The sequence below is a fragment of the Chiloscyllium plagiosum genome, unplaced genomic scaffold, assembly GCF_037043375.1.
Source record: "Chiloscyllium plagiosum isolate Xiang-an unplaced genomic scaffold, Cpla_swu_hap1 HiC_scaffold_1, whole genome shotgun sequence".
Taxonomy (NCBI): Eukaryota; Metazoa; Chordata; class Chondrichthyes; order Orectolobiformes; family Hemiscylliidae; genus Chiloscyllium; species Chiloscyllium plagiosum.
Genome location: NW_028270139.1, coordinates 54,826,531 through 54,850,475, shown reverse-complemented (window position 1 = coordinate 54,850,475; position 23,945 = coordinate 54,826,531). Strand labels below are relative to the sequence as shown.

Sequence of the window (23,945 nt, the reverse complement as noted above, 5' to 3'; positions counted from 1 at the left end):
TCCCGAATAAAATTAGCTATTGATTTACTAATTTAAGTAGAAGTATATAAATGGAAACTTCACAACAGGTAAACCCACTTTTGCTTTAGAGCCTTCCCCAATTACCCGTTGAAATGCTGTATATAATACATTTTAGTGTTGTCCTAAGAGCTTGTTCTACACTGGGTTTATATATGCAGCAAATGTGTTTGCTTAATTTACTACTCAATTTAATAAATATTTTATTAGTTCAATTCATCATATATTTTGTTACCTCTGTCACCAGTTCCTGAACTATGTTGAACCTTAGGAATAGAATAGACCTCAGCTACATGGGTTCCCTAAACAGCGAGCTTCTTGTGCAGTGACCAAGAACCAGCATGATGGCTCAGTGGTTCGCGCTGCCTCTCAGCGCCAGGGACCTGGGTTTGGTTTCAGCCTCAGGCTACTGTCTGTGTAGAGTTTGCACATTCTTCCCGTGTCTGCGTGGGTTTCCTCCAGGTGCTCCGGTTTCCTCTCACAATCCAAAGATGTGCAGGATAGGTGAATTGGCCAGGCTAAATTGTCTATAATGTTCAGGGATGTGTAGGTTAGATGCATTAGTCATAGGGGAAATATAAAATGATAAGGTAGGGGAATGGGTCTGGGTGGGATACTCTTCTGAGGGTCGGTGTGGGCTTGATGGGCCAAATGGCTTGTTTCCACACTGTAGGAATTCTATGATTCTACAACCAACAACTTGGAAACACAGAAACATAATTATACCTACTTATACTCCAATTACGAAACTTTTGCCCACATGTTTAACCCAAATAAATCCCTTTTCAGATGTCTTACAGTCTCTTCACAATTTATTTTACTACCCATCTTTGTCTCTTCAACAAATATAGCAACCATATATTTGGTCCCTTCATCCAAATCATTCAAACATATTGCAAATAGATTGAGGGTTATGGTGCGAAGATGATGTGAGGCTTGGAGGGGAACTTGCAACTGGTGTTCCCATGCTTCTGCTGTTCTTATCTTTCAACTGAATAGAGGTCATGGGTTTGGAAGGTGCCTTGGAGAATTACTATGGACATCTTCCAGATGGCACACACTGCTGTACTCCAGCAAGGATTCCTGCAGCACACCACTAGTTACAGCTTGTCAACCCCATGGTCCCATGTGTCCCTACTCTCTGCTTCCTGCTAACTAACCAACTTTCCTCTTCAAGCTAATAAACAATCTTTACGGTGGCACTTTATCAAATGCCTTTTGGAAATCTAAGCACATCACAGCTACATGTTTCCCTTTGACCAGCTGACCTATTACTACTCAAATAACTCTAATACACTAGTTGAACATAATTGTCCTTCCACAAAACCAGACTGGCTCAGTATGATTGCATGAAGATTTTCTAAGTGCCCTGCTTAATAACAAATTCTAGCATTTTCCATACAACAGATGCTAGGCTAACTGGCCTGCTGGTTCCTGCTTCCTGTCTTGCTCCTCTCTGGAACAAAGGAACTACATTGGTATTGCACCAATATAATCAAACACCACATCATATATGTATTGGTACTTACCTTTCCCCCAAAGAAATAATGATTAAACATGTTGTAGTGGCAAAACTCCTCCTCTGAATAAAACTGGGAATATCTAAAATGAAAATAAATCATATTTATTATTACAGGTATTCTTACGAGTTGTGCACTGGGCTATGAGACACGAAAATTAGATTATGAACAGTTGAGAATGAAGAGAAAGAACATAAAGGGTGATTTTTGAATGCATCAAACTGAGGAAGAGGTGTCTCAACACAGAATGTAATACTTCTCACATTTTGCACCACTGCCTGCATCAATCTATCCCTTAGGATTTGAGTAAATAATCCAGTGATGAAACAATAAACAAAAATGAAACATTTGTCTGATGCATTTGAAATGAGTGGCTGCTAATTCAAAGGGCAGTTAAGACAATGTCTTTACTATGTAGGCCAGGCTAGGTAAGGATGGCAGATTTACATTCTTAAACTGAATGGATTTTTACAACAACTGATGATAGCTCTAAAGGTTACCTTTACTGGGACTAGCTTTCAATATCAGATTTTATAATATACCAGAGTTCACATTCCATCAGCTGTCATGGCTAGAGGTGAACCCATTACCTCAGAAATGAGAATAATAAGTTTGAGGCCAGGTGCTGGCAGGTGGGACTAGATTGGGTTGGGATATCTGGTCGGCATGGACGGGTTGGACCGAAGGGTCCGTTTCCATGCTGCACATCTCTATGACTCTAGAGAACCAAGGCGAATACCGAAAGTACACGGACAGCAGATAAAGAAATTGAGGGCAATATGAACATATGGCAAAAGATTGGTGGGAGGCATGAAAAGGAAATCAGAAGTATTTTATAAATAAAAGAAGGATAGGCAAAGACATGATTGAGATATTGATGGTATTTTTACATCAGTCTTCACTAAAGAAAAACAACTCTAAATGTCACAGTAAAGGAACAAGAAAAGTAAAGGAAATGGATAAGATGAAAGTAGATAAAGAGATACTGGGCCCAGTGAGCCTTGGTTGCTGAGAAAAGTAAAAGTGGAAATTGCAGAGGATTTGGTCAAGCTTTTAATCCTTTTTGGGTTGGGATGTGGTGGCCTACAAATGTAAATGCTAAACTGTGACCAAATGACCTCCTTCAGTGCAATATTATTTTTTGATTCTATACTGCAACTTTATGTCCATGGCTTCATGTCAGTCTCGAAAGATGGAGTGGATTTTTGAAAAATATACACGATGTCTTAGGTGGGTATAAAAATTCATAAATCCCGAGGCTAATGAATCAAACTTCAAAACATCCGACCATCATCAAACGTTCTTATTCAACCATAACCTGCTGTCAACAAAACAGCACTGCCCATCTACAACCTTCCCAAAGGGTAAGAATATTATTTAATGCTATTGGTTTGTTAAATATGTATCAAATGACTTTTCCAAGTCTTTAACTGACAGAAAGGGAATTAAACAGGCTAATAAAAGGGATAAGTGAAGATTAGTGGGTAAAATAAAGCAAATTGGTAAATGGTTTTAAATATATAAAAAGTAAAATTCAAAAAAAGGCTGGATCAATAAGTAATGAGAAGGTGAATTTTACAAAACAAAATAATGGCAGAGATATCAAATGAGTACTTTGCCATATTATTTCACTGAAAAATTCCATACTGTTGTAGCTGTACAGAAGTAGAATGCCAATATAAGTCAAAGTTATAAGCTATGGTCACAATCTTTCAAACATCATCAAAATGAACGTTTGTTAGAAGCTTGGAAGGATGGCAATATGACAACTTTGATAAAAGAATAAACTAGATAATTATAGATTAGTCAGTCTGACTGAGAGAAGTTTAAGCCATAAAAGAGATCTAATTACTTGTAAACTAAAACGTAGAGAAATTAGCTTATTTAAGGACTGGCAGCACAGACTTGCTGAGTAAAAGGAAATGGATGTTGCTCATATCGGTTTTCAAGAAGGTTTTTGATGCACACAGAGAAATAATTGATAAAATTATGGCACACAGTAATACAGGCAGTATGGCAGCAGTGAGTTAGTCAAAGAAGAAAACACAGGAATGGCCAATAGACATTTCTCAATGAAAGGAATGTAAAACGTGGTATTCATGCAAAAAACATGTTAGAGCATGAAAAGCAAAAAGGTAATACAAAGCATTTACAAATCATTGGTTGAGAAAATTAAAAAAAGGTGTTCAGTTTTAAATGCCATACTTTAGCAGGATTTAAAGGTCAGGACTGAACACAGAAGAGATTCAATATGATACCAGGGTGAAATGTTAACCTATAACCTAGAATGAGAAAAAGGTTTAATAAATGTTTCAAAACCAAAACTAGAGGGCATAGGTTTAAAGTGAGAGGGGAACAATTTAAAAGGACCTAAAGGGCAACTTTTCATGCAGAGGCTGGTGCATGTATGGAATGAGCTGCCAGAGGAAGTGGTGGAGGCTGGTACAATTACAACATTTAAAAGGTATCTGGATGGGTTTATGAATAGGAAGGGTTTAGAGAGATATTGGCTAAGTGCTGGCAAAAAGGACTAGATTAGGTTGGTATATCTGGTCAGCATGGACGGATTGGATCAAAGGAACTGTTTCCGTGCTGTACATCTCTATGACTGTATGACTTACAGTTATGAGAAGACTTGATAAAGTAAAATATATTAAATTACCTCTAGTGTTTGGCAATATAACAAATAGAAGGCATCATATTAAACAATCACCAAAATAGTTAAGGTAGAAGTTAGGAGACTTTATCTTATACAGACTGTCATTAGGAGGAGGAATGTTCTGCTGTCTCAAAACTGTAACACCTTTTAACAGGGAAATGGATACAATATTTGAAATGAAATATTTGAAGTATGAGAAAACAGCAAGGGAAAGAGAAAAGTAAACAATTCTTTCATTATTGTGATCAGTAAAACAGTTGAATGTCCTCCCTTTGGTACAGGGGCACTATAAATTTCCATGATTTAATCTAACTTTACAACACCAAAGAACAATAACATTAATCCACTACTGCCTTTTTAATCAAACATCAGAAAAGAAAATTAGCCAACTATACTCCTTCCAAGAAGCTCCTTGACAATTAGTCTAAATTCAAAGACTTCTCTTGTTTGTATTTGAATGGGCTTGATTAAACGTTAGTAACAAAAGAAAAGCAACTGGCTAGTGCTGCAAATAGAAGTCCCAATGATATATTTTGAACCTAGAACATAAGGAGAATGATTGGCTAAATGGAGAGAGATGAGATGCCAAATAAATTACAGTTACATATTTCCTAAACCCTTTAAACTTATAACTTGGCAAAGAAATAAGGAGAAATTGATCTTCGGGAAAAACACCATTTTATCCAGCTCCTTTCAAAGTAAAATCAAATGACTTATCAAATGACTTTTGTTCACACAGCAATAATCTTTAAAAACATTGCCAACTCAAATCTGGTTTAATATTCTAAAATGTTCATTGTGTAAATATTCTTAAGAAGCATGCAATTATTTCAGAACGAGATTAACAACCTCTAAACTGCATAATCCGGTGAAAAGTTAAATAATTACAGTGAAAATGTATGGGAAATGTGTTTGATTAACCGGTGTTAGATAAACGTAACTTGTCCCATCCTTGGCTCTGACATTGCTGTAATTACGCTTGAACATATTTTCAAGTCCACAGAATTTTGTTCCAACAAACTTGCTGCCAATCACCATAAGGGTTCAACCTGGATTAGTCCACTTTTATGAAGGGAGGTGATACACACATGTACAAAGTTAATCAATTGATATTCTGGTCAAATTTAATCTGTAAACATCTAATGATAAATTAAAGAAACAACTCCTGAAGAAAGACAACACTAAAAAGAACCAGGTTTTGTTCGGACTTGTTCTTACACACCTCCGTCATGAATGAATCCAACAGCAGCTAGCTCTGTTTACCTTTTGTTCAAACTCTGCAGGTTATTATTGATTCCCTTGCATTCAGCCTGTACCAATGGCAGAAAGCACACAGTCTTTTCCTTCTCACTCTGGACAAGAGCAACATGCTATCTATTCAAATGTTACTACAGTACTGGATACTAACACGCTTGCACCAAAGGACAGGAGTATGTCTCTAGTCCATTCACAGCAAATGAGGCACCAAGATTCAGATGACAGAAAACTGCAAGAATGTACAACCTCAACACTAACCCAGATTGCAACTGAAAGGAGTGAAGACCAGCTATTACTACAGGTACTGTTTCCTTCAAAAAAAATCCCTTTTCTTGGCAGTAAAGAAGCCAGCAGCATCTCAATAGTTTATCAATAATGCCCATTTTTGCTCTCCTTTAGGTGAGGCAAACCCATGAGAGTAAACTTAAAGAGGAGTTATCTCCATTTAAAGAATATATTTTGGAAAATGTTTTTAAAAATGCATAACTTTTATCATGTTACAATGTGAAAGTGATGTGTCGACATGTTAGTAAGGTTTATTTCACTGTGTCACATGGTCAACCAAAGGCTTGCAATTCAAAACGGAGCAAGTGCCCTTTTAAATTATTGCAGGAACAAAAATCTGATAATAACACCACGCAAAACACATGCTGTGTTAAAATACAAAAGCAGTGTTACACTTGAAACCTAGGTATAAACACTGTATTTTCTAAAGGTAGTTATTACATATTTTCCATAATTTGCATAAATGTGAAATAACCAAATATTTGCTTTAGGCGAGAACCTTGCTTTAAGGTGTTGACTGACAAGTGTGTAGGTGGAATTGCAGCAACTACCTAACATACAGTGGAGGAAAGAGACATTTGAACCCTGCACTTTCAGCAGAGAGCACTGGAGACAACTCAGTAATCAACTGTTGGGATCAGCACAATAAAACATTTCAACACAGCTACTACAACAAATGATACTGCTTCTTTAAGCAAATGTATTACTGCAGTGCTTTATCAGTGTTGTTTCGAGCAGAACTGTGATCTTAAAATGAGAATTGAAATACAATGTATGTCCTGATCACTATAACTTCACATCAACGTTACACCTGATCGACATTCCCTGTACAATGCCACAGGAGATCAATACGCCGTTTTCTAGGTAAAACACCTCTTCCAAAAGCATGTCCAGACTCAGACAAATGCTAATCAGAACAGTACTATCAAGCACACAGCAATGACACGTTTACACATGTCATACTTGTAAAGGTACAGGGAGAAAGTGAGGGCTGCAGATGCTGGAGATCAGCGTCAAGTATGTGGTGCTGGAAAAGCACACGCAGGCAGCATCCGAGGAGCAGGAGAATCAACAATTCAGGCATACGCCCTTCTTCAGGAATGAGGCTTGTGGGCCAGGGGACTAAGAGATAAATGGGAGGGGGGTGGGTTTGGGGGGAAAGGTAGCTGAGAATACAATAGGTAGATGAAAGTGAGGGAGAAGGTGATAGGTCAGAGGAGAGTGGAGTGGAGAGATGGGAAAGGTGATGGACAGGTCAGGAGGGTGGTGCCAACTTGGAGGCTTGGGACTGGGATAATGTGGGGGGAGGGGAAATGAGGAAACTGTTGAAATCCACATTTATCCCGTGTAGATGCAGGTCCCAAGGCGGAATATGAGGCATTCTTCCTCCAGGTGTCAGGTGGTAACGGTTTGGCAGTGGAGGCGACCCAGGACCTGCATGTCCTTGACGGAGTGAGAGGGGGTGTTGAAGTGTTCAGCCCCAGGGCGGTGGGGTTGGTTGGTGCGGGTGTCCCAGAGATGTCCTCTCAAACAATCTGCAAGGAGGCGTCCTGTCATCCCGATGTAGAGGAGACTACATCGAGTGCAACTGATACAGTAGATGACATTGGTAGAGATATAGGTAAATTTCTGTCGGATGTGGAAGAATCCTTTGGAACCTTGGGTGCTGGTTTTGCACTTCCTGCAGTGGCAGGGGAAGGTGCCAAGAGTGGGGGGATGGACCCGACGAGGAAGTCGTGGAGGGAATGGTCTCTCCAGACACTGATAGGGGTAGAGAGTGAAATATATCTCTGCTAGTGGGGTCCGTTTGTAGGTGGCAGTGTGATGGAGGGTGATGCGATATATGCAGAGGTTGGTGGGGTGGAAGGTGAGGACCGGAGGGTGGGTTCTGTCCTTGTTGCATTGGGGTTCTAGGGCAGTGGAGCAGGAAGTGGGGGAGATGCGCTGGAAGGCATCGTTAACCACGTGGGAAGGGAAATTGCGATTTTGGAAGGAGGAGGCCATCCGGGATTTTCTGAGATGGAATTAGTCATCCTGGGAACAGAGGCAGAATTCAGAATTGGGAATAAGGGTTGGCGTTTTTATACGAGGTAGGATGGGAAGAGGTGTAGTCTAGGTAGCTGTTGGAGTCGGTGGGCTTGTAGTAGATATCTGTGGTTAGTTGGTTGCAGGAGATGGAGAGGTCCAGAAAGGGGAGGGAAGTGTCTGAGATGGTGCATGTGAATTTGAAGCGGGGGTAAAAAGTGTTGGTGAATTTGATTAACTGTTCAACCTCCTCGTTGGAGCACGAGGTGGCGCCAATAGAGTCATCGATAAAGCAGAGGAACAGGTGGGGTTGGTGTCCCATGCAGGTGCCCATGGCTACCCCTTTGGTTTGGAGGAAGTGGCAGGATTGAAAGGAGAAACTGTTGAGGGTGAGGACCAGTTGAGCCAGGCGGATGACGGTGTCGGTGGAAAGGTACTGGTTGGGACAGTGTGAGAGGAAGGAACGGAGGGCTTGGAAGCCTTTGTTATGGCGGATGGACGTGTTGAGGGACTGTATGTCCATAGTGAAGATGAGGTGTTGGGAGCCGGGGAAATGAAAATCTTGGAGCGGTGAAGAGCATGGGTGGTGTCCCGAACGTAGATGGGGAGTTCCTGGACTAAGTGTGAACAGGATGGTGTTGAGGTAGAAAGAGATGAGTTCAGTGGGACAGGCGCAGGCTGAGACAATGGGTTGACCGGGGCAGTCATGTTTGTGAATCTTCGGTAGGAGGTAGAACCGGACAATGAAGTTGGAGGCTGGGGGTGAGAGATCCCCAGAGGTGATGCAGTTGTGGATGGTCTGCGAGATAATGACTTGGTGATGGGAGGGGAGGTTGTGGTCGAGGGAGCAGTAGGAGGAGATGTTTCCAGGTTGGTGCCTGGCTTCAGTGGTATAGAGGTCAGTGCTCCAAACTACTACTACGCCCCCCCCACCTTCCACCCCACCAACCTCCGCATTATCCTCTGCCACCTACAAATGGACCGGACCACCAGAGATGTATTTCCCTTCCCACTCCTATTAGCATTCCAGAGAGACCATTCCATCCGCGACTCCCTCCTCAGGTCCATGCTCCCCCCACCAGCCCACACCCCACTCCTGGCACCTTCCCTTGCCACTACAGAAAGTGCAAAACCTGCACCCACACCACTCCCCTCACCTCCATCCAAGGCCCCAAAGGATCCTTCCACATCCAACAGAAATTTACCTGTACCCCATCAATGTCATCTACTGTATCAGTTGCACCTGATGTGGTCTCCTCTACATCAGGGGGACAGGACACCTCCTTGCAGATTGTTTGAGTGAACATCTCTGGGACACCCGCACCAGCCAAACCCATCACCCCGTGGCTGAACACTTCAACTCCCCCTCTCAGTCCGTCAAGTCCATCACCTCCATCGCCAAACCGTTACCACCTGACGCCTGGAGGAAGTACGCCTCCTATTCCGCCTCGGGACCCTGCAACCATACGGGATAAATGTGAATTTCAATAGTTTCCTCATTTTCCCTCCCCCTACATTACCCCAGTCCCAAGCCTCCAAGTTGGCATCCACCTCCTGATCTGTCCATCACCTTTCCCATCTATCCGCTCCACTCCCCTCATGGACCTATCACCTTCTCCATCACCTTTATCAACCAATCGCGTTCTCAGCTACTGTCCCCCCATCCCCACACCCCTCCCATTTATCTCTCAGCATCCGAGCCCACTAGCCTCATTCCTGATGAAGTGGTTATGTCCGAAACATCAATTCTCCTGCTCCTCGGATGCTGCTTGACCTGCTGTGCTTTTCCAGCGTCACACTGGAAGGTACAGGAAAGAAAACGTAAACCAAAGAATTTCGTGCACTGCCATTAATATTCTGCAAACATAAAATCTCATTTCAAATGATTATATCGATACCAAAATAGTTTATTCTGGGAACATAGGTATTGCTGTAAAGGTTAGGTTATTTTTTGTTTACCTTTAGTTGCCCTTGATAAATTGTTCACATTTGCTGTTGCCCTGATCATTTCAGGAGCCAGGTTTGAAAGGTAGCAGTGAGAAACATTGAGGACATGTTGCAAAGCACTCAGCCAACAGCTGTCATTGTGGCCATTGTACATTAGTAACACAGTGAGTTGATGTCTAAACAGGTGAAGATGGTATGTCAATCAACAAGACCACTTTGTCCTGGCCAGTGTCAGACTTCCCAAGTATTATTACAGCTCACTCATAGAGGGTGGGGTGGGATTGAGGGCAATGGTAAAATTAATGGACTAGTAATCCAGTGGCTCATGTTGGGACATTGTTCAAATCTCCCCCAAAGCAACTGGCGGAATTAAAATTCAATTAATAAATCTGGAATCAAAAGCTAGTGTTATGACCAACCGCCTCAAAATATATTTAGTCTAGACCTTAACATTTTCTTATTTGAAAGGTAAATGTAAGGTGTGTTGCATTCCAGAAGCAATTCGATTGGTCAAACTACTCGACATAAAGGAGAACACATGATTTTTACACTACTGTTAAAATACAGACAAAATAAAATTAAACAAATTGGCTTAACTATAACTTTATCAAAATGCTTAACAAAATAATAGATTTGTTCATTTCTAACTGCTCCAATATAGCAACATCCCATAAATACACCCTTGACAGAGACAAATTCAGTAAAATAGATTCTCTCACATGCATTTCTAGCAGTAGGAACAGAACCCAAGTTTTTAGCTGTTAAATGATCAGGGCAACAGCAAATGTGGACAATTTATCAAGGGCAACTAAAGGTAAACAAAAAATAACCTAACCTTTACAGCAATACCTATGTTCCCAGAATAAACTATTTTGGTATCGAGAGAGGAATAAGAGCTTCCACATCCAGCTGTTGCTGAAAGCTAAAACTAAAAACCCTGGTTCTGTGGGAGCTTGACCTACCCATTCAAGTCATTTCTATTATTCCAATGTTTTAAAAAAAAAGCCAAGGCCTCACAAGCTGTATATTTTTATTGGCTTTGAGCAGATTGCTCATCAGCACTTCGGTGTCAAACTATCATAAAAACAAACAGGACAAAATGCACCTCTTCAAGTCATAGTATCATCACACTAGTCTCAGTAACAATAACCACAGAACTATTATTAACTGGCCATCTAGTTCACTCATGGTCTTTAGTAAAAATCTTACCATCTTTAGCCAGCCTGGTCTATACATGACTACAGCAGCACCACTGCTGACTGAATTGGCCTAATGCTACAGTACACCATTGCTAGACTCAGTCTATGGCAGGAGATGACAGAACTAACAGGAGGGAAATTACCACAATAGTGCCTCACCAAAATGATTGACTCTTGAATGCCCTGATCTTGTAAGCTTCTCCTTTTCTGCTACAAGATCAAACTGCTACAACATCAAAAAAAAAACCAAATGGATCAGCTAATATCAACCTAAGCACCAGAAATGACAACTCTGCAAAGTACTCCTTACTAACATCTCAAGGCTTGTGCTGAAATTGGAAGAGTTGCCACAAAGACTAGTCAATCAACAGCCCCAACAAAGTCATACTCTCAGAATCTTACCCCACCGCCAAAGTCCCAGGCACAACCACCACAATCCCTGGATAAGCCTTAACACTGATACTGGACAGATGCACCAAAGGTGGCAGCACAGTAGTAGACAGTTGATAAAGAGTTGTCCTGGGAGTGCTCAACATTGACTCCAAATCTTATGAAATCTCATAGCATCATGTTGAATACGAGCAAGGAAATCTCCAATTGATTACCACCCATACTCCACCTCCAGCTGACGAATCAGTGCTCTTCAGTGTTGAACACCACTTTGAAGAAGCACAGAGGGTGCCAAGAACACAGAATGTACTCTTGGTGAGAGACTTCAATGTCCACCAACAAGAGCGCATCAGCAGCACCATTGCTGACGAGATTGACCTAATGCTAGAGTACACCATTGCTAGACTCGGTCTATGGCAGGAGATGACGGAACCAACAGGAAGGAAATTACCACAATACTGCCTCACCAATCTGCCTAGTACAGATATGTCTACCCATCACAGTACTGCTAAAAGTGACTACCGCACAGTCCTTGTTGAGACAAAGTTTTGTCTTCATTTCTAGGATACCTATCACTGTGCTAAACGTTTTCAAACAGATCTAGCAAGTCAAAACTGGGCATCGAGGAGGCATTGTGGGCCATCAACAGCAGCTCAACGAGCAAACCTATATCCAGACCCTCAACCTAAGTTACAAATCTCAAAACTCACTAATTTATTGTGTCAGCAGGGGATGACATTTAGATAGTGCAAGTAGAATATATGAACAAGGATTATTGCCAACACAATAAAGTTCAGTATTCTTGTCCAACAGTTTAAACATGCACAGAAAACTTGAAATTTAGCCTGTTTGCATTTCTTCTGAGAGTTATCAACATCAATAAACCAAAATACAGTCTGTTTTTCTATAATGCATGTTTCTTCAACACGAATTGCCTTTAACACAATTGAAGAATTTTGACTATTATTTGTAGAACATAAATCTTTCTTACCTGTATTGTCTATTACAGGATTTCAGCCCCATTAGTTTAAATGGCATAGCTGTTCGTGATTTTCTTATGACATGAGATTGCACGAGAATAAAACTATCACATTATATCAGAACCGACTATACTCCAATCAATACAGAAATTCTGGAAAATGTCAGCAGGTCTGGCAGCATCAGTGGAGAGAAATCAGAGTTAAGCAATCAGTTCTGAAGAAGGGTCACTGGACCCCAAACTTTAACTCTGATTTCTCTCCACCGATGCTGCCAGACTTACTGAGATTTTCCAGCAATTTCTGTTTTGGCTTTTGATTTCCAGAATCCACAGCTTTTTCAGATTTCCCCACACCGATCAACACACAGATGTGATCAATGTTATGCCTTTTGTTGTTTCCCCGAAGCCACTGCTTTAGATTAGAGACAACATTACTTATTTTGTCTATCATTTCTGTGGCAGGGCAGGTGTAGTGAATGATTCATTGGCTAGACCACAAGACCATTTGTTTCCCAAGATTTTTTTACCAGAATGGAAAATCAAAAGTTACGGGGGAAAGACGGGAAAGTTACGGGGGAAAGACGGGAAAGTTACGGGGGAAAGACGGGAAAGACGAATTAAGGATTGTCAGATCAGCCATGATCTCAATGAATGGCAGAGCAGACACAATGGGCTGAATGGCCTACTTCTGCCCCTATGTCCTATGATCCGACTAATCATGTTGCTGTTAAAAGTAATCATAAAGTTGAATTCCACCATACAAAACTGGCAGCATGAAAGAGCGAGAGAATGTTTATCCAAAAAAATTAAGTGAGTGATCACTAGAAAAACATGACCGTGTTTGACACAGTGTTTCATCTGGATTTTATATGACCCACTGAGCTTTAAAAACATGCATATGGCATGGGTTCAAATCTCCAAAGCGGAATGATTGAGCATTCCTGCACGGCTGTGAGAATGCAGGTGAAATACAGCATGGCAACATCATAATGGGCTGACCTTGGTGAACTCAACATTAAATGTGAATCTGCATGAGATGGAAAGAAAATGGAACGAGAAGTAAAGTTAATGTAAATTTGAACTTGAAACTGAATTAATTGAGCTACTCACATAAGTAGTCTCAAAATGCTGCAGTCCTATCGGACTTTCTCTCTCTTCAACGATGCTACCGGATCTGCTGAGTTTCTCCAGCACACTCTGTTTTTAATTTCAGATTTCCAGCATCTGCAGTATTTTGATTTTACTTGAGCCTTGGTACGTTTGACGCCTCTGATGAGTTCTACTACAACTCCCTTTCAATTTAAACTCAATTAATGTAAAATTAACCACTGTTTCAGAACATTCAAGCACAAAGAAGGTAACACTGAACAGTTTGATCATTTTTCTTTTCACCTATTTTGCAGGTAACACCAAAGCAGTTTCTTCAAAATCTCTGCACTAAAAGAGATAAAATAGAAGCGCACATACTATCCTTGAAGAACAGGAACACTGTTCTTACAGTAAGAGTTCTGATATTATAAATACTTATGAAACAAGTAAACAAACAAAAAATCTGCCCATCTCAGAATTTTAACAACATGTAATTGTACCCTCCCAAGTCTGATTCTATTATATTTTATTAATGACTCAGTTTTCTGCTTCTCTCATGCTCGTAATTGTGCAGAACTCAGCAGAGAACCTCAAAGAACAGATTTCCAAACAATATGAAACAATAAGAAAAATCTTGAACAATGATGAGAAAGTTTCGCTGGAACTCATTGACATTGAAAAAAGGGTTGCTTTGGGAAAACTCCAAAAGATCATCAAAGAGTGGACTAACAACTTAGATCAAATAAACAAATCCATCAAAGCAACGCAGAAAGTCCTTAACCAAGAAGAAAGCAAAGTTCATTCAAATCAACCTCAAGAAGAAAGCAAATTGCAATCAAGTCAAGCTACAGTAGGTCCCATTTTTACTGATTTTGTTGTGCATTCCTCAATCCATTTAATGAATTGTGTTAGCAATTTAATATTTTATCAGTTATTGCAATGACTAAATAAGAAACTACGTTAAACTGAAGGTCAAACGGCACAAATACCAGTGACAGCTAATTTTCACATCGAACAAAGACATGCAATTTTTCAGTCAAAATAAATTATACACTTACCCAGGTAATTAAAAAAAACACATATGCAATTCTTGGTGTTTACTATAGAAGTTGAACACAATAAGACAAATTGAATACAAACTATTCCTATGTGACAATGTTATTCTCATTTTTACTAAACATAGGAACAGAAGTAAGCCATTCTGCACATTGTATTAAATGGCAGGGCAGACTGAATCATGACTAATCAAACACTTGCGTCTTTTACCCACACCATCCTCATAACTACAGTATTGACAATTAAGAACTTATCAACCATACTTTAAATGTATACGAAGGCTGAGCTTATAAAGCTGCCATGTGTACAAAGCCCACAGCTTGGAGAGACTACAGGCTATAGAGGGACTGTAACATTTATGTTTTAAAAACTTATTTCTTTATCTTCCTAATTTATAGTAAGAAGAACTGTAATGTAAAACTTTCAGCTTTTCTCTTTCTCTATTTTTGAGTATCTAAGATGGCGCCTTGTGCGGCGACATTGTACACATCTCACTGTACTCCTGTACTTTGTATTTGAATACACAGGACAATAAACCTAATTTATATTCAAAATTCAAATTCCATAGACTCACCACTCTTACAGTAAAGAAATTCTTCCTCATCTCAATTGTAAACAGCATTGCCATTATTTTTAATTTGTACCCAAGAACTGAAATTCCAAAGAGGAAATATCTTACCTGCATCTACCCTTTCACTTTAAATATACTGTTGGCTTTAATGAAATCACCTCTCATTCTTCAAAACTCTTGAGAATACAGGCTAAGTTTGACCAATCTATTCATAACTTAAAAATGTGTTGCTGGAAAAGCGCAGCAGGTCAGGCAGCATCCAAGGAACAGGAGAATCGACGTTTCGGGCATAAGCCCTTCTTCAGGAATGAGGAGGGTGTGCCAAGCAGGCTAAGAGGGACTTGGGGGAGGGGGGGTTGGGAATGTGATAGGTGGAAGGAGGTTAAGGTGAGGGTGATAGGCCGGAGAGGGGGTGGGGGCGGAGAGGTCCTATTCATAGCAGAGTCCTGCCATCCCAGGAAAAAAACCTGGTGAAACTTAATTGCACAACTGAAGTAAAATGTCATAACTCCTATACTGAAATCCTCTTGCCTTCCTAATAGCTTGCGGCAACCACAAGTCAGCCTTCAGTGACTTATTGACAAGGACACCCAAGTTACTTTGCACATGTATTTTTTTCAAATTTTCTCCATTTCAAAAAATACTCTGCAAATCTGTTCTTCCTGCCAAAGTGGATAACCTCGCATTTTTCAACATTATATTCCAGATGCCACGTTCTTGTCCAATGACTCCTTCCAAATCCACCTGTAAACATCTTCGTCACACACACATTCCTACTCAACTTGTGCCTTCTGCAAACTTGGAGATATTACATTTGGTCCCCATGTCTGAACAATCGATACATATTATGAACAGCTGGAGCCAATAACTGATGCTTGCAGTAGCCGACTATTTGTAGTTTGCCAACCAACTCAAGAATGACCTATTTATTTCTATTCTGTTTTCTGACTGTTAGCCAATCTATGCCAATACATTACTTCTTATGTGTTTTAAATTTGTAAAACATCCTCCTGTGGGGGACCTTATCAAAACCATTTTGAAATTCCAAATATTGTAGAGTCACTCACTCTGACTCCCCTTTATCAATTCTGACACCTACATCCTCAAAACACTCCAAGGTATGTCAAACACAATATTCCATTCTTAAATCCATGCTGACTATGCCCAATCATATCATCCTAATCTAAACATCCATTTATGATATCCTTTATGATAGTTCGTAGATTTGTCCTAATAAAGCTGAGAGGTCTGTAGTTTCCTGTTATTTTTTCCTATCCAGCTTTGAGAAGATTTGTGGCTCAGGTTGAGGTTCTGGATGTAGGTTTGCTCACTGAGCTGGAAGGTTCATTTCCAGATGTTTCATCATCCTATTAGATAACATCTTCAGTGGATCCCAGACGAAGCACTGCTGATAATTCCTGCTTTCTATTTATATGTTTGGGTTTCTTTGGGTCGGTGATGGCATTTACTTTGGTGATGGCATTTCCTATGGTGAAGTCACTTCCTGTTCTTTTTCTCAGGGGGTGGTAGATAGGGTCTAACTCGAATTGTTTGTGGATAGAGTTCCAGTTGGAATGCCATGCTTCTAGGAATTCTCATGCATGTCTCTATTTGGCTTGTCCGAGGATGGATGTATTGTCCCAGTCAAAATGGTGTCCTTCCTCATCCGTATGTGAGGATACTAGTGAGAGAGGGTCATGTCTTTTTGTGGCTAGTTAGTGTTCATGTATCCTGGTGGCCAGTTTTCTGCCTGTTTGACCAATGTAGTGTTTGTTGCAGTCCTTGCACAGTATTTTGGAAATGACATTAGTTTTGCTAGATATCTGTATAGAGTCTTTCAAGTTCATAAGCTGCTGTTTTAGTGTGTTGGTGGGTTTGTGGGCTACTATGATGCCAAGGGGTCTGAGTAGTCTGGCAGTCATTTCCAAGATGTCTTTGATTTAGGGGAGAGTGGCTCAGGTTTCTGGACCTGTTTTGTCTGCTTGTTCAGATTTGTTGCTGAGAAATCAGTGGACGGTGTTCATTGGGTACCCATTCTTTTTGAATATACTCTTTGTAGTTCCTCTGTGCTGCAGGGTGTGTTGGCTCATTGAAATAATTTTTTGATGCAGCTTAGTTTGTGGATGTTGGGGTGATTGCATCTGTAGTTCAATATTTGGTTCGTTAGTGTTGTTTTCCTGCAAACGCTGGTTTGAAGTCCCCCATTGGCTGTTCGTTCTACTGTGACATGGAGGAATGGCAGTTTGTTGTTGTCTTCCTCCTCTTTAGTAAATTTTATGCCAGTAAGGGTATTATTCGTGGTCTTGAAGGTTTCCTCTAACTTACTTTGTTTAGTGATGGCAAAGGTGTCATCCACGTAGCTGACTCAAAGTTTGGATTGGATGTTGGCAGAGCTGTTTGTTCGAGACTCTGCATTACTGCCTCTGCTAAGAACCCTGATATTGGAGATCCCATGGGTGTTCCGTTGGTTTGACTGTAGGTTTTGGTATTGAAGGTGAAGTGTGTGGTAAGGCATAGGTCCACTAGCTTGATGATACTGTCCTTGTTGATGAAGTTAGTGGTGTTTGCTGTATGTGTCTTTGGGTCTTATAAGAGTGTAGTCAGTGTTTCCTTGGCCAGATTAATGTTGATTGATGTAAACAGGGCTTTTACATCAAAGAAGACCAGTATTTTATCCTCTTCTATCGTGGTGTCTTTGATGGTCGTCAGGAAATCTTGAGTGGAGTGGATGGAGTGGCATGAGTCTTCTACTAGGTGTTTTAGTCTTTGGTGTAGCTCCTTGGCCAATCTGTAGGTTGGTGTTCCAGGTAGTGAGAAAATGGGCCTGAGGGAGGGGGGGGGGGGCTCCTGGTTTGTGAATTTTGGGTAATCTGTTGAAACGTGGTGTATTGGATCCATTTGGTTTCATTTTTTGGTGGTCGGTCTTATTATAGTCCTCCAGATTTCTGAGGTTTTTTTAGTAGGGCTGAAATTCGGTTCTGTAGTTGTGGGGTCGGGTCTACTGCCACTTGATGGCAACTGTTGGTATCTGTACGTAGGATGTTCTCTTTTTCAATGTAATCTGTTTGATTTAGAACGACTGTCAAGTGTCCTTTGTCTGCAGGTAGGATAACAATGTTTTTATCTTTTTGTAGTCCTTCCAAGGCTTTCCTTTCTTGTGTATTGAGTGCGTTTCCTTTCTTTTTTCTGCTTAATGTTGGTGTGACTATCTGTCTGATGGTTTGCTGGGTTTCTTCTGTGAATTGGTTGTCTTTTAGTGTTGTTTCTAATGCTGCGAAGAAATCTTTCTTGTCTGCATCCTGGCAGTTATAATTTAATCCTCTTAGTAAGACGGCTTTTTCAATGTCTGTTAAGGGTCGGTCAGATAAGTTTTTTATCCATGCTTCTACGTTGTCAGTGTTGTTACTTTGTGTAAGTTGGTCTAGTTTTTTCTGCAGGTCTATTTTTTTTCATTTTCTGTGTTTGTCGCTGGCTAATATCTATAGCTTATTGTACTGTGCCTGTCCATTCATGGTCTGTTGCATGAGTGAGTAAAGATTTTTGGTGCAAACTTTCTCGGCTATATTTACGGAGTCTGTTGTGGGCATCATTATTCATTTCTCTAAACATTGCTACATTGCATTTCATTCTATTCTTCCTTTCAATACCAGTTCTGATTCCTTCTTTACTGTATTCTAAAAAAACTTCCTCATCCTCAGATTTATTACTGTTTCTGGCCACTTTACAAACCTTCTCTTTTAACCATATACAATCCTCAACATCCTATGTAAGACACAGTTAACTGACCATCTTTGAGCTTTCGGCACTTTGAAGCGATGTCTAAATGTTGTAACCAAGTAACTGTTCTTTAAAGACTGTCCATTGCCTATGTACATTCAGGCCTTTAAATCTAATTTGCCCAATTTCATCTCAGCCAACTCGTGCCTCACGCTTTTACAACTTCCCTTGTTCCAATTTTAAGAAATGATTCAGAATGAACTACTTCACTTGCAGACATAATGTAAAATTCCATCATATCTTGGTCATTCATCCTTAAAAGGTTCTTTTACAACAAAATTATTGAGTTTTTTTGCATTAAGAAACACTTGAGTTAAGTCTGCAAGGTAGTCACCCATTCCCTCTGTCTCTGCGATTCTAATCTGTGGTGACCACCTCCCTATAGCAGCAATCCACTGTCTGTCACCTCCTAGATGCACAGCAACTCTAGCTGCTGCTCAAGTTCCAAAACCTGGAGCTCAAGCTTGTGCAGTCAGTGACATTCCTGCAGACATACTTGTCTGGAATACATCATATATCCACAAGGACACACATACTACAGGATGTACTCTCCACTTCTTCCTGCTGACTTGCTATCCAGTAACTCTGAAAACTGTTCATAAAAATAACTCATCCCTTCTCACTATATCCTCCAGTTTATAACAAAAGCAGAAATAGCTGGAGAAACTCAACAGGCCTGCCAGCATCTGTGTAGAAAAAGCAGAATTAATGTTTTGTGTTCAAAGACACTTCTTCAGAAGTAAGATTGTACCCTGATCTAATTACATAGTACAACTTACCAACGTCACTCTTTGGGTACAGACAGCACAAAAAAGAATATTTTCCTTTGCTTTCTATACTACTTGCAAATGCTACTTATGTTGACCGAAGGAAAATTTTCAAATTCGTCTGCAAAATTAAGTGTAAGTTAATAAACCTTCTGAGTTACAGAACAGTTCCAGGTTTCAGGTAGATAGGGACTGCTCACCTTAGACAGCTGAATTTCCTGGGGAGCTTAGGTCCAAGCTGAACATGCGCAGATCACCAGCTTCGCAGCAAAACACATGTTTGGGAAAGCAAACCCACAACTCCCTTGTTAATCCTTCCACAATTATCGTTTGTGGTGTGAGAATGTGTCAAAGAAGCAGAAAATGAACAAGTCGTGTTGAAATCTTGTCAGCCTGATGTAAAACCATGGGGATTCAGAGCCTGTCACAATAACGGGATCTCCTGATTAGGTCAGTTCTGTTATCAGAGTTAGTTACAACCTGTCATCAACTAGCTAACCAAGTAAATGGGTTCCCAGTCCCCTGTTCCTTGAACTCCAGAAGATGATTTCTGGTAGATTTGAGTATTAGCCAGTTCATACAACCCTTCCACTACACCCCAAACACCTTTCTACATTCCCAACAGATTACTATAGAAGCATTTCCCACCCTGTGCTGAATGCTCACCTTCACAACCGAAGATGGGACAGAAAATCAAGACATTTGGGATGGGATCTGGGCCATCATCATACATTTCAACATTGACAAATTTCATCCCTTCCTAATAGAAGGCTACTGAACAGAGCTGTTCTTCCCTAAACTCATTCTGGTCATTCCCTCCAATCAATGTTTTCGCTGTGACAATAGGTGCCTTTAAGGGGGAGTTGTTTTGTCCCGTTTCTCTTGAAGAGGAATGTTGTAAACCTGTGGTTAAGATGGCTGCTCCATAGAAAGCAGAGCAAATAGCTTTGGGATTTTTTTTACAAGTATACAAAAGAAGCATGAGTGGGTGCAGTCAGACTGACACAGTCCCAGTGTTTTAATTTTTGCTGACAGTTGTTGAAGTTGAGGTTTTTGGAGTTGAAGCTGCTAGATATACCTCCCTCTCTCCTGCTGCAAAAGCTTGAGCTCGCTCTCTACTGCTAGGTTCAATTTATCGGTGTTCCTTTCTCCCAGACTGGAGGAGATAGCAAGTGAGGGAAAGCTATTTTGCTTAGTGTGCCTTTGCCAAGGAATGCTGCAATATTGGAACAGTTGATGAATAGTAGTTAAATAAAGTGCTATTTTGTTCAGTATTTCGACAGAGTTAAAGTTATGCCAATTTTTCTTATGTTTGTTTTAACTGTGATGTAAGAATACAAAGTGTGTTTTGCTTAAGGCCTAGTAGTTTGACCAATTAAATTACATCTGGAATGCAGCGCCTTACACTTGCCCTTAAATAAGATAAAAATTAGCCTAGACCCTAGCTCCTTAATATGTTTTGACAAGGTTTGATCTGGTCTATATAATCACCCAGAGGTAAAAATAAAGCTTGTGAAAGACTGCTTGTTATAAAAGTGTATTTCAACATTTCTACTAATATATTTTTGTCCTTTCTTTGCAGGATATCAAACTTAGTGACTATAGGTAAGGAGCCACATGTAGCCTGGTTTTCTAATGTAACTGATTGAATTATCTGTTAATTTTGCAATTTCTAGTTCAGCATCATCTGGGAACAGAAGTTATCAATATCGATCACAGAATTGTGGGCAGTATCTGCTAGGCCTGTAGTTGATGCTGTAACAGTTATTAATTATTCTTAGTCAGTCTGTTTGCAAATCTCATGACACATTTCAACCTGTGCTGATTAACATTATATTCTGATCTCCAGCATCTGCAGACCTCACTTTCTCATTATATTTTTAAACACTGCATCGCATTCCATTTGTGGTATTTCTGCAATAATCAATGGCCTTGATCTCACTGCCAGCACCCAAGCAGCACCACTCACCACTGATCACAAGGAAACCCTGCCCAGAAAGATCCAGCAATCTTTGTTCCAGATATTCCCACCAGTTTGAATCTGACACCCAGTCACAGGAATTTCTAGACAACCAGTAGCAGCGATGTCATCAAACAAGGTAGCATTTTCACAGACAGTACACCAGGGAGTAAAAAAAATTGGATTTTTCACTTTTAATTAAAAGTGTACTGAATGAAATAAATAATAGGTACCTACACATCAAGTTAAGTTAGAAGTTGAAATACCATAAGCAAACTTTTCAAATTAAATTCAAAATGATTTTTTTGCATGGTGCAGAAATTTGATATTCTATAAATATAAAATCAGGTTTACAGGGGCAATGAGATTGTTTAGTATGTAATTTAAAACCCATTTACATCAGACATAACTGTGTAACTCTTCAGAGCATAGCTAACTGTCTAAAAGAAAACGCTCCCCTCAGTGCAGTGATTTTTAATTTTAATATTGCTGAAAGAAACAGAACATTTTGTCAAAGCTTTATGTCTTGCTCACATCAGGACAATTTGCAAGGACACAAATAACTTAGAGTAAAATTTTTGTTTTTTTTTTCCTTTATGAGAGTATGAATGTTGCTTTCCCATTAACTTGTTGCAAATTGTCCCAATCAAAGAATTCCTACAATGCTAAAAGAAGCCATTCGGTCTTCAAGTTTGCACCGATCCACGAAAGAGCAATCCATCCAGACCCAGGCCCCTACCTCAGCCCTGTAATCCCACAATTTTATCATGACTAATCCACTTAGCCTACACATCCCCAGACACCACAATCAATTTAGCATGGCCAATTCACCTAATCTGGACATCTTTGACTGTGGGAGGAAACCGAGCACCCAGCAGATACCCATATAGACATGCAAACTCCACACAAACAGACAGTCACCCAAAGCTGGAATCAAACCCAGGTTCAAATTCAAATTCCCACATTACTCAAATTCTGAACTACCAAACAACAATTTATATTTTATTGTACTCTGGAGGGATTTCAACGGTGGTCCCCATGAATAAATGTAAATGTACTGACAGTAACATCTGAATTTAACTGCTTTTAACCATCTCAATGCAGACTCTTGAATCTGCTGTTAATTTGACAGTAGTTGTGACAACAAGTGCTGGGAGATCTAAAGATGACTGCAACACAGAAATTTTTGCAAAGTAACATTTGACAGAGTGGAGATTATCCAGTAAATTCTGAGAGTCTTGGAAGATGAAAGCATTGTCCGTAACTACAAAAATTAATTCTAGCATCTGCCATGCATTGCATCTACTTATAATCTTTATCTACATACAGATATAGTCACATCAGTTGTATTATAACAGTTGATTCCTGAAGAAGGGCTTATGCCCGAAACGTCGATTCTCCTGCTCCTTGGATGCTGCCTGACCTGTTGCGCTTTTCCAGCAACACATTTTTCAGCTCATAACAGTTGTCAAGCTGCTTAACCAATTGAAGACGTGCTCTGCCCGGAGGGTCACAGTATGATATAATTGGAAATGATAAAGAGTCAAAAACAGAAATTGATTAGGCTAACTAGATAGGTGGAAAGGGCCAAATGCACAGAGGATGCACTAAAAGAAAGAGCTTAAGGTCAAAGGGTAAAACCATTTCATCTATACAGTTTGTTAGTTTAGGACATGATGTCAATTCAAAATTCATTTTAAATAGATTAAAAGTTAAGCAGATTGCTTCTTAAAAGATGAGAGATATCAAAAATCAGAAGCAAAGCTGGCTATTGTTAGCAGCAAAAGGTGGACATTAGTGGTAAAGGTAAATGTTACAAAGTCGAAAGAGTGCATGGTCACTTTAAGAGAGAGGTGCCTTTTCTGAGCTGAGAGATTGTGGCAGCACAAGTGTCTGTGACTTGCTGATAGGTGCAGAGAGTTCTCAGAATGGGTAATATGTAACATTCAGCTTGGGGTTGAGTTTTGATGTTAAGACAATTGGATTTGCATTTAACCAATTAATTTAAATTATCCCCAGGACACCAAAAATCAATTGAATTTGAATTTTATTGTATTGACAACATCAGACCAAAGAGAGGACAGAAGTCTTGGTGTTATTAAAAAAAGGGCATTTTGAAAATGAGGCAGAGCTAACTGTTCAGCGAATATGAAAGCACCTCTTATCTGAAAAGGGCTCTCAAAGCTTAGAAAATAAATCTCTCAGAAGGCATCATCTATTCAAGGTATCAAGTAATTGTGTACAAAAACCACTCGCTGAATAAAGAAAGACGACGACTCAGGAAGAAGACAGCAGAATCGGAAGAAAAGAAGGAAACAGCAGAATTGGAAGGACAGAAGGAAGACGGCATTAGAAACTGTATGGACTTTGAGAGATTAAGTTAATTTAATGTTTAATAATTATATTATTGGAGCAGCAATTTTAGTAGAGTTGGGGTCAGATAGTG

General features: G+C 40.0%; 2 protein-coding genes and 1 pseudogene across 3 annotated transcripts in view; 1 reads left to right on the top strand and 2 right to left on the bottom strand.

Annotated features, from left to right (window-relative positions):
- Window positions 1-23,945, bottom strand: part of zcchc4 (zinc finger, CCHC domain containing 4) — a 91,587-nt gene that overhangs the window by 22,154 nt on the left and 45,488 nt on the right. Inside the window, exon 6 of the mRNA XM_043693667.2 lies at window positions 1,548-1,620. Within this exon, the coding sequence (XP_043549602.1) occupies window positions 1,548-1,620 (73 nt within the window). The remainder of the gene's footprint in view (window positions 1-1,547; window positions 1,621-23,945) is intronic.
- The window catches only part of LOC122551576 (zinc-binding protein A33), a 33,202-nt gene that overhangs the window by 1,121 nt on the left and 8,136 nt on the right, over window positions 1-23,945 (top strand). For both annotated transcript variants that reach the window (XM_043693682.2, XM_087986898.1), the window contains 4 exons: window positions 5,481-5,755; window positions 13,683-13,778; window positions 13,943-14,218; window positions 21,122-21,144. In XM_043693682.2, coding sequence (XP_043549617.2) covers window positions 5,516-5,755; window positions 13,683-13,778; window positions 13,943-14,218; window positions 21,122-21,144 — 635 coding nt within the window. In that variant the 5' untranslated portion in view covers window positions 5,481-5,515. The remainder of the gene's footprint in view (window positions 1-5,480; window positions 5,756-13,682; window positions 13,779-13,942; window positions 14,219-21,121; window positions 21,145-23,945) is intronic.
- Window positions 15,621-17,893, bottom strand: LOC148152121 (uncharacterized; annotated as a pseudogene).